The sequence below is a fragment of the Chrysemys picta genome, chromosome 4 (assembly GCF_011386835.1).
Source record: "Chrysemys picta bellii isolate R12L10 chromosome 4, ASM1138683v2, whole genome shotgun sequence".
Classification (NCBI taxonomy): domain Eukaryota; kingdom Metazoa; phylum Chordata; order Testudines; family Emydidae; genus Chrysemys; species Chrysemys picta.
Window position 1 is genome coordinate 2,289,393 of NC_088794.1, and position 19,470 is coordinate 2,308,862.

The 19,470-nt window shown below is 62.6% G+C and overlaps 1 protein-coding gene across 1 annotated transcript in view; it reads right to left on the reverse strand.

The window, feature by feature from the left end:
* Positions 1-12,188, reverse strand: part of LOC135982784 (serine/threonine-protein kinase NLK2-like) — a 24,227-nt gene extending 12,039 nt beyond the window's left edge. Inside the window, 12 exon segments of the mRNA XM_065590970.1 lie at positions 276-369; positions 990-1,047; positions 1,287-1,427; positions 2,123-2,152; positions 2,154-2,210; positions 8,584-8,685; positions 8,991-9,200; positions 9,581-9,666; positions 10,091-10,197; positions 10,495-10,550; positions 11,342-11,471; positions 11,793-12,188. Of these exon segments, the coding sequence (XP_065447042.1) occupies positions 276-369; positions 990-1,047; positions 1,287-1,427; positions 2,123-2,152; positions 2,154-2,210; positions 8,584-8,685; positions 8,991-9,200; positions 9,581-9,666; positions 10,091-10,197; positions 10,495-10,550; positions 11,342-11,471; positions 11,793-12,055 (1,334 nt within the window). The 5' untranslated portion in view covers positions 12,056-12,188.
* Positions 12,189-19,470: the final 7,282 nt, after the last annotated feature.

Sequence of the window (19,470 nt, forward strand, 5' to 3'; positions counted from 1 at the left end):
GGGGCGCTGTGGGGTGGAGGCGGGGGGGCACTGAGGAGCGGAGGCGGGGGGGGCACCGTGAGGTGGAGGGAGGGGGCGAAGGGTGCTGTGGGGTGCAGGCTGGCGGGGGGGCACCGTGGGGTGGAGGCCGGTGGGGGGAACTGAGGGGCGGAGGTGGGGGTGCGCCTTGGGGCGGGGGCGCCGTGGGGAAGAGGTGGGGGTGCTGTGGGGTGGAGGCGGGGGGGCACCGTGGGGTGGAGGCCGGTGGGGGGCACCGTGGGGTGGAGGGCACTCACCGGATGAAGGTTTTGAAGGCGGCCGAGTTGGGGTTGATGCACAGGGCGACCCGCGTCCCCTTCTGCTGATCCAGGATGAAGCTGTGAACCAGCTCTGCAAAAGAGGGGGGCAGCTCCAGATCTGGGGGGTCCCGGGGGAGAAATTCCCTGGGGGGGGGGCTGGAGAGGAGGTCGGAGGAACAGATCCAAACCGGGGGGTCCCTTGTGGGGGTGCGGGGGGACTGTGGGAGCCAGAGGGGTCTATGGGGGTTCATGTGAGGGGGGGCTGGTGTTTGGGGGGAGGACAGGGGGGTTGGAGGGCTGTCAGGGGTTTGGGATGACAGCAAGAGGTCCCAGGGGGTGAGGGTCAGTTTTAGGGAGGCTGTCGGAGCCCCAGGGTTAGGTCAGCGTGTGGGGATGACGGGGGGCTGCGGGGGCCCTGGCAGGGGAGGATCAGTGTGGGGGGATGATGGAGGGCAGCGGGGGGCCCGGCGGGGGAGGATCAGTGTGCGGGTGTATGGGGGTACCGGGGGGGCAGCGGGAGTGGTCAGGGATCCTGGCGGGGGGGATCAGCGTGTGGAGGTGACGAGGGCCCCAGCGGGGGAGGGTCAGCATGTGGGGGGAAGCGGGGGGCCTGGCGGAGGAAGGGGCAGCGTGCTGGGGTACCAGAGGGTGGTGGGGGGCCCCGGTGGGGAAGGGGTAGCGTGCAGGGGTACTGGGGGTCGGGGGGGTCACCTTTGGCCTGCCAGACGGAGCTGAGGCCCCGCTCGTAGGCGTCGTCGAAGCGGGGGTCCTGGCAGGGGGGATCAGCGTGAGGAGGTGACGAGGGCCCCAGCGGGGGAGGGTCAGCATGTGGGGGGAAGCGGGGGGCCTGGCGGAGGAAGGGGCAGCGTGCTGGGGTACCAGAGGGTGGTGGGGGGGCCCCGGTGGGGAAGGGGTAGCGTGCGGGGGTACTGGGGGTCGGGGGGGTCACCTTTGGCCTGCCAGATGGAGCTGAGGCCCCGCTCGTAGGCGTCGTCGAAGCGGGGGGGCCGCGGGGGGCTCGAAGTCGCTGGCGTAGATACGCCCCGAGGCCAGGCTGTGACAGCAGCGGCACATGGACGTGTGGTAGCGGAGTCGCCCCTCCTGCAGGTACGGGTGGGCCAGCGCCTCCCGCGCCGAGATCCGCCGCGCCTGTGAGAGCCAGCGTGGGACCCCGGCGTCCGGGGGTGGGGACCCCCAGTGCTCCTGGGGATCCCAGCATCCAGAGGGGAACCCCCAGCACTCTCTGGGACCCCGGCGTCCGGGGGGGAAACCCCAGTGCTCCCAGGGATGCTGGTGTCTGGGGTGGGGGAACCCCAACACTTCCAGGGACACTAGTGTCTAGGCAGGGAACACCCAGCACTCCTCAGGACCCAGGCATTCGGGCAGGGAACCCCCAGCACTCCCAGGGACCCCGGTGTCCAGGCGGGGAACCCCCAGCGCTCCCTGGGATGGGGAGGGGACCCCGGTGTCCAAGCAGGGAACCCCCAGTGCTCCCAGGGACCCTGGCATCTGGGCAGGGAACCCCCAGCACTCTAGGGTCCCCGGCATCCAGGCGGGGAACCCCCAGCGTTCCCAGGGACACTGGCATCCGGGCAGGGAACCCCCAGCACTCCCAGGGACGGGGAAGAGACCCAGGTGTCCGGGCAGGGAACCCCCAACGCTCCCAGGGACCCCGGCGTCCGGGAGGGGAACCCCCAGCGCTCCCAGGGACGGGGAAGGGACCCAGGTGTCCGGGCAGGGAACCCCCAGCGCTCCCAGGGACGGGGAAGGGACCCAGGTGTCCGGGAAGGGAACCCCCAACGCTCCCAGGGACGGGAGGGGACCCCGGTGTCTGGGCGACTCACGGGGTCGAAGACCAGCAGGCGGCAGAGCAGGGTGAACGGCCTCGTGGGTCGCCTCCCCCGACAGCAGGTGCAGCACGGACAGTGCGGGCTGGGGTGGACGGACATGAAGCCTGAGTGGGGCTCCCCTCCCCCAGGTCCCCCCAATCACCCCACACCCCCGGCCCAGCCCTCCACTTCCCCCAGCCCCCTGCTTTCCCCATCCCAGCCCCCCCATCCCAGCCACCAATTCCCTAGCCCAGGCCCCCAGCCCAGCCCCCCGATCTCAGCCCCCCCAGCGACCTGGTGGAGCTGCGCAAGCAGAGGCGGCTGCGCAGTGGGAGGTTCACCAAAGAACAGCTCATTGCCCAGCTGGAGGAGGGAGATCGCGCGAATGAACTGATCCCTGTCTCTGAGGGAAGCCGCCCGGCGGATGCAGCGCGGGCACCAGTGTCTGTCCCAGCTGGGAGTGGTCAGCCGGCTGCTGAGGGCTTCCCGAGACCCCTCCTTCCTATGCCTAGGGGAAGGGTGGGGAGGAGCCCAGCGAATACCGAGGGCCCCGTGACCCCCCTGGCCAGCTGGGGATCCTCCCGGCAGAGCTCCCCGTCGCTGGAGCTGAGGCGGGTGGAACGGGAGAAGGAGATAAGGCTATAAGAGCTGGAGTTGAGGCTGCAGGGACTGATGGAGGAGCGAGCAGAACGGGAGACACAGAGACAGCAGGAGCCGGAGGAGAAAGAGAAACAACGTCAGCATGAGCTGGAACTGGCCAGGCCGAGGAGCAGTGGGGCCCCGGCTGCGGTGAGCGAGGGGGGACCCAAGACTGCAAAGAACTTTGATAAGAGCTTCCTGGCCCAGCGTAAGGAGGGGGAGGACATGGATACCTTCCTGACGGCCTTTGAGAATACCTGCGAGCTGCTCCAGGTTGACCCTGCAGACAGGCTCCAGTTTCTCATCCCCTCCCTGGACCCCACAGCCAGGGAGGTGTACCGCCGACTGAAAGGGGTGGAGACAGGGGACTACGAACTGTTCAGAAAGGCCCTGCTCCGCGAGTTTGGGCTGACCCCTGAGACGTACCGGAAAAGGTTCTGGAGTCAGCGTGAAAGCCGTGAGGTCACATACCTACAACTGGCCAACCGGGCACAGGGGTATGCCCACAAGTGGGCAGATGGGGCCCAGATGAAGGAGAACCTGGTTAAACTGATCATACTAGAGCAACTGTATGAGAGGTGCCCATCCGACCTGAGGCTGTGGTTGAGAGACAAAAAGCCAGAGAACCCGTGACACGCAGGGCGGCTGGCCGACGAGTTTGTGGACAGTCGGTCAGGAGGTGCACAGGAGTCCCAAAGGAACAGGCCTGCTATGATGCAGAGAGAGAGAGTCACCATGGGACCTCCCAAAGGGGAAGCATGGAGAACCCCCTCCCAAGGGGAGTATCCGACATCAGGACCAACCGACCGGCTCGAGGGGACCAATGGGACATGAGATGCTATTACTGTGGCCAAAGAGGCCACATATAGACCCAATGCCCCAAGCTCAAGGACAGACTGAGCAGACTGAACCCACACCGGGTTAACTGGGTACAGACCCAGCTGGACGGGGGGCAGCGTTCTCAGGCAAGGGGGGCTGGCAGCTTATCAACTGCTCAGGAGAGAGGAGGGCCCCAGGCCAGCTCCTCTGGGGGGCTGGATGCTCCGGAAACCAGGTTCTCTGTTTACAGGGTGGGCGCGGGGCTGTCCCTGCGGAGCGAATGCCTTGTTCCCCTGGAGGTGGATGGGAGGAAAGTCTATGGATACTGGGATATCTACCTGACCCTGACAGAGGTGGGCGGGACCCCATTCAAGGTGCCCGTGGTGAGGGTACACCTGAAATGGGGGGCCAAGGAGGCCCCAAGGACGTGGGAGTGCACCACCATTTGCCCACTGAGGTGTTGATGGGGGGGACCTAGAGGACTGGCCAAGCAACCCCCAGAACGCCCTAGTCATGACCCGTAGCCAGAGCCAGCGAGGGGCACTGCACCCTAACCTCGGGAAGGATGTCACACCAAAGGCACAGAACCCTGCCCTGGTGGGGAGGGAACACCCAAGGACAAGGCTCAGGGAGGCTGCGGCTTCCGACCCAGCCGACGAGAGGGAGCAGGTCCCCATCCCTTCCCCAGCCGCCGAGTTCCAGGCCAAGTTGCAGAAGGACCCCTCCCTGCGGAAGCTAAGGGGCCTGGCCGACCTCAGTGTGGTACAAACCATGGGGAGAGGTGGCCGGAAAAGGTTCCTGTGGGAGAAGGGATTCCTATACCGAGAATGGGCTCCCCCGGGGGAAGTGGAGTCGTGGGGGATCAGGAGGCAGCTGGTGGTTCCCCAGAAGTTTCGCCACAAGCTACTGTACCTGGCCCATGACATCCCTCTCGCCGGGCACCAGGGGATCCGGCGCACCAGGCAGAGGCTGCTACAGAACTTTTACTGGCCCGGGGTCTTCACCAACGTCCGGCAGTACTGCCGATCCTGTGACCCCTGCCAGAGGGTGGGGAAGGCCCGGGACAAGGGGAAAGCGGCTTTGAGACCTTTGCCCATCATAGAGGAGCCTTTCCAGAAGGTGGCCATGGACATAGTGGGACCTCTCAGCAAGACGACCCGGTCTGGGAAGAAATACATCCTGGTGGTGGTAGATTTCGCCACCCGCTACCCCGAGGCAGTGCCCTTATCGTCCATCGAAGCAGACACTGTGGCGGATGCGCTGCTGACCATTTTCAGCGAAGTGGGGTTCCCCAAGGAAGTCTTAACAGACCAAGGGTCCAACTTCATGTCGGCCCTACTCCGGTGCTTGTGGGAGAAATGTGGGGTCTGGCACAACTGGGCCTCAGCATATCACCCCCAATCCAACGGGCTGGTGGAGAGGTTCAATGGGACGCTAAAGATGATGCTGAAAACATTTATGAACCAGCACCTGCAGGACTGGGACAAGTACTTACTTCACCTGCTGTTCGCGTACAGGGAGGTACCCCAGGAGTCTACCGGGTTTTCGCCTTTCGAACTGCTATATGGAAGGCGGGTAAGGGGGAATGTGGTGTTGGCCGTGTGTGGACAGTGGGAGGGGCAGGGAGATGACCCTTTAGTAGATCTATTCCCTGGGACAAGAGTTGGCTTCCCCCTGGAAGCAATTCCCCTCTCTGATCAGCTGACCCCAGCCCAGCAAGCTGAGATCAGAGGGATGCTGCATCTGTACCAACAGCTGTTTTCCAACCAGCCTGGACGCACTAATCTGACTGTCCACCGGGTGCAGACAGGATCGCACCCGCCTATAAAATGCTCCCCCTTCCGAGTCACAGGGAAAACTGCTCAGGACCTGGAAAGAGAGGTCAATGACATGCTGGCTTTGGGAGTGATCCAGCCGTCTTCCAGCCCTTGGGCCTCGCCGGTGGTGCTGGTCCCCAAAAAGGACGGGTCAATCCGGTTCTGTGTGGACTATCGGAAGCTCAACGCCATCACTGTAGCCGATGCCTACCCCATGCCCAGGCCGGACGAGCTCCTAGACAAGCTGGGAGGTGCTCGGTACCTTACCACCATGGATCTTACAAAGGGCTATTGGCAAGTGCCGCTGGATGCAGATGCCAGGCTGAAATCGGCCTTTATCACCCCTCTGGGGCTCCATGAGTTCCTGACCCTGCCCTTCGGCCTCAAGGGAGCGCCGGCCACCTTCCAGCGCCTGGTGGATCAGCTACTGAGGGGGATGGAGAGTTTTGCCGTGGCGTATATTGACATCTGTGTCTTTAGCCAGACCTGGGAGGACCATGTGTCCCAGGTTAAACAAGTGCTAAACAGAATCCAGGAGGCTGGGCTGACCGTAAAGGCTGAGAAGTGCAAGGTGGAGATGGCAGCACTTGCACCAGGAAATTGTCCCCTACACTTTCCAAAAATTTCCTGGATTGTCTGTGCACCGCTGTATTGCTCTCCCAGCAGATATCAGGGTGATTAAAGTCTCCCATGAGAACCAGGGCCTGCGATCTAGCAACTTATATAAGGCTTGGACCTGCTTTTTGGTTTGTGGAGCAGGCCAGTCTCTGATCACCTCCACTTTGGCTGGTTCCGGCTTTAGGCAGCCGCTCCCCACCCGGTGACCTAGGTAGGATAATTCAGCCATCTCCACCTTGCACTTCTCAGCCTTTACGGTCAGCTCGGATCAGGAGGCAGCTGCCTTCTATGAGGAGATAACTGGCTCTGTGGATGAGGGGAAAGCAGTGGACGTGCTATTCCCTGACTTTAGCAAAGCTTTTGATACGGTCTCCCACAGTATTCTTGCCGCCAAGTTAAAGAAGTATGGGCTGAATGAATGGACTGTAAGGTGGATAGAAAGCTGGCTAGATTGTTGGGCTCAACGGGTAGAGATCAATGGCTCCATATCTAGTTGTCAGCCAGTTTCAAGCGGAGTGCCCCAAGGGTCGGTCCTGGGGCCGGTTTTGTTTAATATCTTTATTAATGATCTGGAGGATGGCGTGGACTGCACTCTCAGCAAGTTTGCAGATGACACTAAACTGGGAGGCGTGGTAGATACGCTGGAGGATAGGGATCAGATACAGAGGGACCTAGACAAATTGGAGGATTGGGCCAAAAGAAACCTGATGAGGTTCAACAAGGACAAGTGCAGAGTCCTGCACTTATGACGGAAGAATCCCATGCACTGCTACAGACTAGGGACCGAATGGCTAGGTAGCAGTTCTGCAGAAAAGGACCTAGGGGTCACAGTGGATGAGAAGCTGGATATGAGTCAACAGTGTGCCCTTGTTGCCAAGAAGGCTAATGGCATTTTGGGCTGTATAAGTAGGGGCATTGCCAGGAGATCGAGGAACGTGATCGTTCCCCTTTATGCGACATTGGTGAGGCCTCATCTGGAATACTGTGTCCAGTTTTGGGCCCCACACTACAAGAAGGATGTGGAAAAATTGGAAAGAGTCCAGCGGAGGGCAACAAAAATGATTAGGGGTCTGGAGCACATGAGTTATGAGGAGAGGCTGAGGGAACTGGGATTGTTTAGTCTGCAGAAGAGAAGAATGAGGGGGGATTTGATAGCAGCCTTCAACTACCTGAAGGGGGGTTCCAAAGAGGATGGAGCTCGGCTGTTCTCAGTGGTGGCAGATGACAGAAGAAGGAGCAATGGTCTCAAGTTGCAGTGGGGGAGGTCGAGGTTGGATATTAGGAAACACTATTTCACTAGGAGGGTGGTGAAGCACTGGAATGGGTTCCCTAGGGAGGTGGTGGAATCTCCTTCCTTGGAGGTTTTTAAGGCCCGGCTTGACAAAGCCCTGGCTGGGATGATTTAGTTGGGATTGGTCATGCTTTGAGCGGGGGGTTGGACTAGATACCTCCTGAGGACCCTTCCAACCCTGATATTCTATGATTCCATGAGTCTATGGGATGGCGGGGTACTATCGAAGGTTCGTGCCCCACTTTAGCGCCATAGCCGCCCCCATCACTGAGCTGTGCAAGAAGGGGAAGCCAGACAAGGTGGTCTGGACCGAGGAGTGCCAGGAGGCTCTCCGGGCGCTGAAGGAGGCTCTGGTCAGTGGCCCAGTTCTGGCAAACCCAGACTTTGACAAGCCCTTTCTGGTGTTCACCGACGCCTCAGACATGGGACTGGGGGCGGTGTTAATGCAGGAGGATGAAAAGGGGGAGAGACACCCCATCGTGTACCTGAGCAAGAAGTTGCTACCCCGGGAGCAGAACTACGCGGCCATGGAGAAGGAACGCCTGGCCATGGTGTGGGCCCTCAAGAAACTAGAGCCATATCTCTTTGGGCGACACTTCACCGTGCACACCGACCACTCTCCCCTGACCTGGCTGCACCAGATGAAAGGAGCCAACGCCAAGCTCCTGAGGTGGAGCCGGCTCCTGCAGGATTATGACATGGACGTGGTCCATGTGAGGGGAAGTGACAACCTGATAGCGGACGCGTTGTCCCGGAGAGGGGGCCCTGAACTTCCCCGGGTCACTGGTCAGAGTGACCCCGCTCAGTTCAGTCTCCAAGGGGGGAGAGATGTGACGGAGCAGGGAGCGGGGCGCATTTGACCTGGGAATGTTGCGGGGGAGTTTTACTCGGACTGTCTGCATGGGGGATGGGAGAGCAGGGGGTGACTTTACTTGAGGGACAATACCTGAGCCAGGAGGGGGTTCAGTTTGGACCTGGCTGGGAACAGGAGGGAGCCCAGGGTTGGGGTCTGAGCTCCTTGCCCCCCAAAGGGACCTGAGCGAGGGGTCCTGGTTGTACCTACAAGCTCTGGTCTGGACTGTGTTCCTGTCGGCCAATAAACCTTCTGTGTTACTGGCTGGCTGAGAGCCCCCCGCTTCCCCAGCCCAGCCCCCACTTCCCCCAGCCCCCCGATCCCAGCCCCCCACTTCCCCCAGCTTCCCCAATCCCAGCCCCCCACATCTCCAGCCCAGCCCCCCGATTCCAGCCCTCCCACTTCCCACACACCCCTCACACCTTCCCCAGGGTCTCACCGGTTTGTGGGCCCCTCGCAGCACGTGGGCGCGGGCCCCCTCGCAGGCCGAGCGCAGGGCGTGGGGAGGGGGAGTGCCGAGTAGGTCTGTGATCAGGTCCAGCTGCAGGGTTTTGTGGGGGGTGGAGTTAATGGGGGGTGCGAGAGCCTCCCCCTATGCAACCCGCCCCACTAGCCCCTCCCCCAGATCCCCTCCCCCCAAACCCCTCCCCACCCCCTCTAGTCCCTCACCTTCCACCCAGAGCCCCTCCCCATTCCTCTCCAGCCATCTCCAGTCCATCCCCTCCCCCAGATCCATCCCCACTCCTCCCCTTCCCCCCAGATCCCCTCCCCCACCCCCTCCAGTCCCTCCCTTCCCCCACTCCTTCCCGCCCTCCCAGATCCCCTCCCCCACCCCCGGCCCCCCACCTGCTGGATGGGGCTGGAGGCCTGGAAGAGGATGCGCCGGCCGAGCAGCTCGGCGAAGATGCAGCCGACGGCCCAGAGGTCGATGGGGGGGCCGTAGTGGGGGGTGCCCATGAGGATCTCGGGGGCCCGGTAGTACTGGGTCACCACCTCCTGCGTCATGGGCTGCCCCTCATCCGGCTCCTCCAGCCGCGCCAGCCCGAAGTCGCAGATCTGCCGCGGAGAGGGGGTGAGCCCGGACGCCTGGGTCCCCTGCCCACCCACCTGGGTCCCCTGCCTGGCCCGGACTCCTGGGTCCCCTCACCTGGACACCTGGGTCCCTTGCCAGGCCCATCCCGCCTGCCTGGGTCCCCTCACCTGGACGCCTGGGTCCCCCGCCAGCCCGCCTGGGTCCCCTCACCCGGATGCCTGGGTCCCCTGCCCATCCCAATTTCTGGGGAGCATTGCAGGGCCCCCTAGTGGAACAGTCCCAGACGCCCAGGTCCCTTTCCCTGTCCTGGTGTCTGGGAGCCGTCCCGGATGCCTGGGTCCCTTTCCCTGTCCCGGCAGAGCTGGGGGGCAGGGCTGGGCTAGCAGGGGGCTGCAGGTCTCACCTTGAGGACGCAGTTGCTGTTCACCAGCAGGTTCCCCGGCTTGATGTCCCGATGGAGCACGCCGGCCGAGTGCAAATATTTCAGCCCTGCAGGGTGGGGGGCAGCGTTGGGGAGGCTGGGATTGGGACCCCCCAATCTGCCCTTCTCCCTGCTCAGGGATCCCCCCAGGATCCCTCCCCCCCCAGTGCCAAGATGAGCGGAGGAGGGGGGCAGGGGCCGAGAAGGGGCCGGTGAGTATGGGGGGGATGCAGGGTGGCCAGGGGAGGGGAGTGCACTGGGGATGGTGTATTGGGGTGGCTGAGGATGGATATTTGGGGGGCCCTGAGGACTGGGAGGTTTCTGGGGGCTGTGGGGATTGCGTGAGACAGTTGAGGGGTCTGGGGAGATTGGGAGTGTCTGGGAGGCTCTGGGGGTCTGTGGAGGGTTTTGTGGGTTTCTGGGGTCCCGGGGAGGTTTGGGGGGCTCGGGGGGCCCGGGGAGGTTTGGGGGCCCGGGGGGCCGGGGTCTCACCGCGCAGGATCTGGTAGAGGAAGACCTTGATGTGCTCGGCGCTCAGCGGCTGCGGGGACACGATCACCTTGTGCAGGTCGCTCTGCATCAGCTCCGTCAGCACGTAGCTACCGCCCGGCGCGGGGTCAAGGGCGCGGCTCGGGGGGCAGAGCCCCATGGCCCCCCCATCTCCCATCCCCCCATAGCCCCCCCAGCTCCCATCTGCCACAGGTCCCCAGCTCCCATCCCCCCATAACCCCAGCCTTCCCCTCCATCAGCAGGTGGCTACGAGGGCCACCCCAATAAGCCCCACTCCCCCCAGACCCCTAACCACCCCCGGCACCTCCCGTTGCTGCCATTTACCCCCCAGGGCAGCTCCCCCTCCCCACGGCCCCCTGCCCCTCCCCCACATGGGGGGTGGATACATCTCCTCGAAGCAGTCGATCTGGGGGGGCTGCAGAATATCCAGCGCCGACAGCACCTGAGGGGCACAGTGGGGGGTGAGACCCCAGATACCCCCACAGGGTCCCAGAGCCAGCCCCACGGCAGCCCCCCCGTACTCCCTACTGCAACCCCCAGCCCCATGGCATCCTCCATACAGCGACCCCCACTGCTCCGTCACACCCCCCACTGACCCATAGCCCCCAGCCCCACTGCAACCCCCCAGCCCCACGGCATCCTCCATACAGCGACCCCCACTGCTCCATCACGCCCCCCACTGACCCATAGCCCCCAGCCCCACTGCAACCCCCAGCCCCATGGCATCCTCCATACAGCGACCCCCACTGCTCCATCACGCCCCCCACTGACCCATAGCCCCCAGCCCCACTGCAACCCCCAGCCCCACGGCATCCTCCATACAGCGACCCCAACTCTCTGTCACACACCCCCACTGACCCATAGCCCCCAGCCCCACTGCAATCCCCAGCCCCATGGCATCCTTCATACAGCCCCTCCACCACTCCATCACACCGCCCCACTGACCCATAGTCCCCAGCCCCACTGCAGCCCCCCAGCATCCTCCATACAGCAACCCCCACCGCTCTGTCACACACCGCCCCACTGACCCATAGCCCCCAGCCCCACTGCAACCCCGGCTTCATAAACGCCCCCCCTCATTCCAACCCATAGCCCCCACCACAACTCCACGGCTACCCCCATGCTCCACAGCCCCCCACAACTGCTACTCCTGCCCCAAACCCTCTCTACCTCCCCCCCATCCTGGTGCCAGAGCCCCCCCAAATCTCTCCCCCCCTCCCGGCCAAGTCTCACGTTCTCATGTTTGAAGTAACAGAGCATCTTGAGTTCCCGAAAAACCCGCTTGCAGGAGACGAGATTCTGGAAAACGTTCGGCATCTTCTTCAGCGCGACCCGCTTCCCGTCCCGGGGGTCCGTCACCGACCTGGGCAGACAGACAGACAGACGCAGGACCCCTCACTCCCGACCCGCAGCCCCTGCTAGCCCAGCCCTGTGGTACCCCCCCAGCTCTGCAGGTGCCCCTCACTCCCGACCCGCAGCCCCCCCAGCTCTGCTGGTGCCCCTCACTCCCGACCCGCAGCCCCTGCCAGCCCAGCCCTGGGCTCCCCCCCAGCTCTGCCGGTGCCCCTCACTCCCGACCCGCAGCCCCTGCCAGCCCAGCCCTGCCCCCCCCAGCTCTGCCGGTGCCCCTCACTCTTGACCCGCAGCCCCTGCCAGCCCAGCCCTGGGCCCCCCCAGCTCTTACCACACGACCCCGAAGGCGCCGTAGCCGATGGGCCGATCCGGTTCGGGTTCCAGCGTCATTCGGGCTGGTGCCGGCGGGGTCTGGGCCAGCGCCGGCTGATGCTGCTGTTGGGGTGACCCCCCCTGCACCCCAGCGGGGCAGTAAAATTTCTGGGGCGCCCCCAGCCCAGCTGCCAGGGGGGGCTGGATCAGCCCGGTCAGTGCCCCCAGAACATTGCTACACAGCTGGGTCTGGAGGGTGGGGTTGGGGCCCTGGAAGGCCATTGGGAGGCAGCTGTGGGGTTCAGGGGGGGTGGACAGGGGGCACAGGGGTGGGGGGCTGGAGCTGGGAGGCCGGAAGGGAGGGTTAGGGGTTGGGGGATGGGATGAGAGGCAGCTGGGGGGGCTGCTGGGAGTATGGGGGTGTCTGGGGGAGTGGGCAGGACGAGGGGGAGCTGGGCTGGGAACTGGGCGTCAGGGAATGGGGGGCTGTGGGGCAGGGGATTGTGGGGCAGGGGATTGGGGGCTGTGGGGCAGAGATTGGGGGTCAGGGAATGGGGGCTGTGGGGCAGGGATTGCGGGTCAGGGAATGGGGGCTGTGGGGCAGGGAATTGTGGGGCAGGTGATGGGGGCTGTGGGGCAGGGAATTGTGGGGCAGGGGATTGGGGGGCTGTGGGGCAGGGATTGGGGGTCAGGGAATGGGGGCTGTGGGGCAGGGAAGTGGGGGACAGGGAATTGGGGGCTGTGGGGCAGGGAATTGCGGGGCAGAGGATTGGGGGGCTGGAGGGCAGGGAATTGCGGGGCAGGGGATTGGGGGGCTGTGGGGCAGGGAATTGCGGGGCAGGGGATTGGGGGGCTGTGGGGCAGGGAAGTGGGGGGCTCTGGGGGGCTCTGGGCAGGCTATTGGGGGCTGGATGCGTCGGGGGAGAGAAGCTGGCGGGGCTGCACTTGACGACCCTACTGTAAACAATCCCGGCTGGGGTGGGGAGGGCAGGGCGGGGATCGGGGGCACAGTCCCCCCCAGTACTTAAATCGCATCCATCCCCCCAAGCCCGGGGGCGGGGCGCAGGGCTGGGGGCGCGGGGGGAGGACGGTGGGGGGGGGGCGCAGGACCGGGGGGTAGTGGGGGGCCGGGGGGCAGGGGGGTCCCCCCGCGATGGGCTCCGGGAGCGGCCCCAGGCCCGCGGCGGCGAAGGGAGGCGGCGGCTCCGGCTGGTCCTTTGTTAAAGGCAACGGCGCGGGGGGGGGCGGGGGGGGAGACTCCGCCCAGCTGGGAAAAATCCCCCGGACAGAAATTGGGGGGAGGGGGGAGGCGTGAGGGGGATAGATAGATGGGGTGTGTGGGGATAGATAGATAGATAGATAGATAGATAGATAGATAGATAGATGGGGTGGATGGGGATAGATAGATAGATAGATAGATAGATAGATGGGGTGTGTGGGGATAGATAGATAGATAGATAGATAGATAGATAGATAGATAGATAGATAGATGGGGTGTGTGGGGATAGATAGATAGATAGAGGGGGTGGATGGGGATAGATAGATAGATAGATAGATAGATAGATAGATAGAGGGGGTGTGCAGGGATAGATAGATAGATAGATAGATAGATAGATAGATAGATAGATAGATGGGGTGGATGGGGATAGATAGATAGATAGATAGATAGATAGATAGATAGATGGGGTGTGTGGGGATAGATAGATAGATAGATAGATAGATGGGGTGTGCAGGGATAGATAGATAGATAGATAGATAGATAGATAGATAGATAGATAGATAGATAGATGGGGTGGATGGGGATAGATAGATAGATAGATAGATAGATAGATAGATAGATAGATAGATAGATGGGGTGTGCAGGGATAGATAGATAGATAGATAGATAGATAGATAGATAGATAGATGGGGTGTGTGGGGATAGATAGATAGATAGATAGATAGATAGATAGATAGATAGATAGATAGATAGATAGATGGGGTGTGCAGGGATAGATAGATAGATAGATAGATAGATAGATAGATAGATAGATAGATAGATAGATGGGGTGGATGGGGATAGATAGATAGATAGATAGATAGATAGATAGATAGATAGATAGATAGATGGGGTGTGCAGGGATAGATAGATAGATAGATAGATAGATAGATAGATAGATAGATGGGGTGTGTGGGGATAGATAGATAGATAGATAGATAGATAGATAGATAGATAGATAGATAGATAGATAGATGGGGTGTGCAGGGATAGATAGATAGATAGATAGATAGATAGATAGATGGGGTGTGCAGGGATAGATAGATAGATAGATAGATAGATAGATGGGGTGGATGGGGATAGATAGATAGATAGATAGATAGATAGATAGATAGATAGATAGATAGATGGGGTGGATGGGGATAGATAGATAGATAGATAGATAGATAGATAGATAGATAGATAGATAGATGGGGTGGATGGGGATAGATAGATAGATGGGGTGGACGGGGATAGATAGAGGAGGTGGATGGGGATAGATAGAGAGGGTGGATGGGGCTAGATGAGTGGATGGGGCCCCTGCACTGCCCCTTCCCCCTGAGGCCCCGCCCGCCTGCCACTCACTGCTCTCCACCCTCCCCCACGCGCCTCCCTCAGCCACCAAACAGCTGATGGGCAGCGTCACCGAACTGCTGTGGCTGGGGGGTGGTGAACACCCCTTATTTCCCCCCGGGGTGTTTGAGCTCCGGAGCTCCCCTGGAGTCGGCGCCGATGCCTGGCCCCCCGGCCTGCCCCTGCCCTGTTGGGTTCATGGCTGGGCGTCCGTCTAGCCAGTGCGCCGCCCGGCTCCAGGACACCGTCAAAGTCCTTTGAACCCATCTCGCCCTCCCTTGGGCTGGAGCCGGGTTTGTTTTACAGCCGAGCTCACAATTAGGGAGATTCCTACGCCCGGTTCTGACAAACGAATCCCTCTGTCACGCACCAGCTCCGCTCCGGCTCCGGCAGCCGTTCCTACAGCCACGCTCGCCTCTTTGCCGTCTGAGCGGCTAGAAAGCCGGCCAAGGAAAAGGCGCTCGGTTATCCGGTTTGCAACGCGCGTCTCCCCACGCGGGGGGGTTGCAAATCTCAGCGCCCACAGCCCAGAAATTGCAGCTCGGCTTCCCCGAGGTGAACCCGGCTTAGTGCTCGCCCCGGACTTCAGCCGCAGCAAAAAGAAAAATTCTGCTGCTCTTGGCCGGTTGTGAGCTCGGGAAGCACAAACCGGCTTGGGGAAAACCGTAGCCCCGATGGCCCTTTGGCCCAATGGGATGTTTCTTTTTTACGGACCTTGCCCACCTGTTGCACCACCATCTTTTGCGAGGACCCCGTGGCATCCCCATAGCTGGGCTGGCACCGGGCTGGCTGATGTGCCCAGGACGACAACGAAACTCAGCGACGTCAAAAGCAAACTAGGCAATCAGCCATTGCAAAACCACAACAAGGGAACGCCTTTGCAAAACACCACAAAAACACCACCAAAGTCCTGGCAAAACCAGCCGAGACAGAAGTTGTCAAAACAACAACAAAACCATGGCAAAAACAACCAGGAAAAACCATTGCAAAAAACCCACAACAAAAACATCACAAAAATTACAAGGCAGAAACATTGCAAAACCCCCAAAACATTGCAAAAACATGGAAAAGACTGCAAAAATGCAAAATCAGCAACACGACCATTGCAAAACCACAACAATAAGGAAAAAACAACAACCTTGTAACATCAACAACAACAAAACCGTTGCAAAAATGACAAGGAAAAAATATCACCAAAACAACACCGCCACAAACCCGACAAAACCCTGCAAACACCACAAAGGCAGCAACAAAAGCATTGCCAAAAGCCAGGAAAACACATGGCGGAAACGAAACGATTCCAGACTCCACAAAGCATTTGCTGTCGCGTGGTGGTTTGGGTTTGAAATCACACCTCATGCCCGAGCAGCCCAGAATCGAGCTGGCGTTTGACGGACAAGCCGCCACTTTGATTTCATACAATGCAGTTTTCGCCACGTCACCTTCAGCAATTCCCAACGCTGCGTGTGCCCCATGTTTGCGTTTCCCCCCAATCCTTTTCCCTTCCACCTTTAGAGCCATTTCCGATCACAGAACCGAAACGCCACAAGAGGAAGGGCGGGGGGAGAGGGGGGGACAAAAGCATTTGTTACAAGAGTTTTGTAAACATTCATCACGTTCAAACACTCGTTAACCCTCTTTTGCGGCTAAGGCCCCGGGTTCCTTCGCACGCGGCTCTCCAGCGAGCTCCAGCCACGGACGAATATGAAAAGAAAATTTTGTTAGCCTCAGATTTTGTGACGTCTTATGACCTTCCTTGGGCTTTGGCCAAGTGGGGTCCCAGTTCCCACAAGCCCCCTGGTTCCAAACGCCCGCCGAGGTACCGAGCGCGGGACGGCGCCCCCGAGGCTGGTACCTGGGTACCGTGCTCGTAGCTCTGGGCCACCTCGCGGGGATGCTCCAGGACCGTCCGGGGAGTAACCCCCCAGACAGCCTGATCCGGACGCTTTCCCATCCGCTTCAGCCCAAGCTGCCCTAGTGTCGGGAGTGAGGGGCACCGGCAGAGCTGGGGGGGGCAGGGCTGGGCTAGCAGGGGCTGTGGGTCAGGAGTGAGGGGCACCGGCAGAGCTGGGGGGGGGGCAGGGCTGGGCTGGCAGGGGCTGCGGGTCGGGAGTGAGGGGCACTGGCAGAGCTGTGGGGGGGGCAGGGCTGGGCTAGCAGGGGCTACGGGTCGGGAGTGAGGGGCACCGGCAGAGCTGGGGGGGGGGCAGGGCTGGGCTGGCAGGGGCTGCGGGTCGGGAGTGAGGGGCACCGGAAGAGCTGGGGGGCAGGGCTGGGCTGGCAGGGGCTGCGGGTCATGACTGAGGGGCACGGGCAGGTCTGGGGGGGGACAGGGCTGGGCTGGCAGGGGCTGCGGGTTGGAAGTGAGGGGCACTGGGAGAGCTGGGGGGGGCAGGGCTGGGCTGGCAGGGGCTGCGGGTCGGGAGTGAGGGGCACCGGCAGAGCTGGGGAGAGGGGGCAGGGTTGGGCTGGCAGGGGCTGCGGGTCGGGAGTGAGGGGCACCGGCAGAGCTGGGGGGGCAGGGCTGGGCTGGCAGGGGCTGCGGGTCGGGAGTGAGGGGCACCGGCAGAGCTGGGGGGGCAGGGCTGGGCTAGCAGGGGCTGCGAGTCGGGAGTGAGGGGCACCGGCAGAGCTGGGGGAGCCCAGGGCCGGGGCTGGGGGGGCTGTGGGTCAGGACTGAGGTGCGTCTCCCCCAGGCTGCAGGTGCGTTACGGTCTCAGTGGAGCGACTACGTGGGTGGCTCCTGGGGGGAGCTGGAGGAGATTTCCCTGCACCCCGGCGAGTCGGTCGTGCAGGTGTCGGGGAAGGACAAGATCTACCTGCGCCGGCTGCTCTTCACCACGGACAGGGGCCGCCACTTCTCCTTCGGCAAGGACACGGGCACCGGCTTCAACGCTGCCCCCCTGCCCCCCCCGCACCGTCCTGCGCTACCCGAGCGGCTGCGCCGGGGCTGCCGTCGACGCCCTCGGCTTCCACTGGGACGCCTACCCCGGCCACTGCCTGCGCTGCGAGCCGGGCGCCCGGCCAGGGGCTGGCCTGGGAGCTGGGGCTGGGGCGAGCACGGGCCCATAGGAGGCGCTGTTCTGGAGGGCCCTGGGGGGCCGGATAGTCTGGCAGGTGTTGGGGGGAGCATGGGGGTGATCGGGGGGGTTGGCTTGCAATGGGCAGCCGGGGGGGTGGGGGAGAGGATCCTGGAGGGGGTAGAAGACAGACACATCCCGGGCCCCAGGTGGATTTTCTCTCCGTCTATCTGTCTGTCCTCCCTCTTCCCAGCCGCCTCACTTCGGCTTCGCGCCCCTTCGCTCCCTCTTCCATTGCCTCCCTCTCGCTCGCCCAGCCCCCTCCCGAGCCCCCCTTGCCGGGACCCCCCCAGTGTTAGCCCCCCGCCCACGTCCGCACGGGTCACGACACAATAAACCAGCAGCCACTTGGCACCAGCACAAACCGGCTCTTCGTTGTGTCTTCAGAGTATTCGCCCCCTTGGGGCCTCTGCGGGATAGGGCCCCCCAGCGCCCCCCCAGGCCTCCCTTCCCCCTGGGGGTTCCCCCACCCTGACACCCAAACCCACCCTGCACCAGGGCCTTGAACTGAATTGGCCACTAGGTGGCAGCAGGAGGCAACAAAAGAAACCATCGGCAGCAGAAAATTGGGAACGCCCTCTACGGGGCGCTGGCCCCGAGCCGGCCCTGGGGGGCACTGGCTGGATCGGGGGTGGGGAATGGGATCGGGGCCTTTCCCCTCTAGGGGGCGCTGGCCCCGAGCCGGCCCTGGGGGGCGCTGGCTGGATCGGGGGTGGGGAACGGGATCGGGGCCTTTCCCCTCTAGGGGGCGCTGGCCCCGAGCCGGCCCTGGGGGGCGCTGGCTGGATCGGGGGTGGGGAACGGGATCGGGGCCTTTCCCCTCTAGGGGGCGCTGGCCCCGAGCCGGCCCTGGGGGGCGCTGGCTGGATCGGGGGTGGGGAACGGGATCGGGGCCTTTCCCCTCTAGGGGGCGCTGGCCCCGAGCCGGCCCTGGGGGGCGCTGGCTGGATCGGGGGTGGGGAACGGGATCGGGGCCTTTCCCCTCTAGGGGGCGCTGGCCCCGAGCCGGCCCTGCGGGGCGCTGGCTGGATCGGGGGTGGGGAACGGGATCGGGGCCTTTCCCCTCTAGGGGGTGCTGGCTCCGATCCGGCCTGTTTTTAGCTGTGGCCTGGCCTGACCCGTTAATTACCACATGGGGGGCGGCCTGGTTCTTTGGCGGAGGGGGCGAGGGAGGTGACCCAATCCGCAGGCTGGACGCTCGTGCTCGGTAAGAGAAGTAAATAGGTTTCGGAGAAGCGGCCGTGTCAGTCTGTATCCGCAATGAGAACCGGAGTCCTTGTGGCACCTTCGAGACTAACACATTTATTTCAGCATCCGCGAATCAGTGGCTCTAAATCGGATGAGTAAATAGGGCAGCCGGCTGCAAAGCCCGGACGTCGGAGCCAGCTACGGGAAGTGGGAGAACCCACAGGGCATCGCTGACAGTGAACAGACCCCAAGGACTGTCATGGGCTCACAGATCGTGCCCACTCGTGGCCCCGTGCGGTCCGTGGGGGGGCCCCCTTCAGTGCGACAGCCCTTCTCGGGGGTCCACTCTCTCTCGGGGTCAGGCCCCTCCACCGCCTGGAGCCGCACCTCTCTGAGCCTGAGCACGTCTGTCTCTGCCGTGGGCCCCACAGGAGTCCCCTCGCTCTGGGGCCTCCACTACCAGAGGGAATAATACCCCCCCCGTTTCTCTAGCCTGGAGCGACCCTCAGCCGGCGTAACACTGGAGGTTTATTGAGAGTTGAACACAGCACAGGAAACTCTCTGACCCTCAGGCCAGGCCTCCCTCAGCCCAGCACATCCCAGTCTCTCTGCCTCCAGGTGGGCTCTGCCTGCTCCCCGTCTCCAGCCCCGAGCCCCCTGCTCCCAGCTGGGCATCTGAGATCCCCGGCCCCAGGCCCCGCCTCTGTCCATTGTCTTCTCTCCAGGGAAACAGGGTCGTCTGGGCCTCCTCTCCACTCTTCTGTCCTCTGCCCCCTCTGGCGGGAACCGGCTGGTCAGGACACCGGGGTCCTCTCTCCGCAGCCCATTGTCCTCCCACT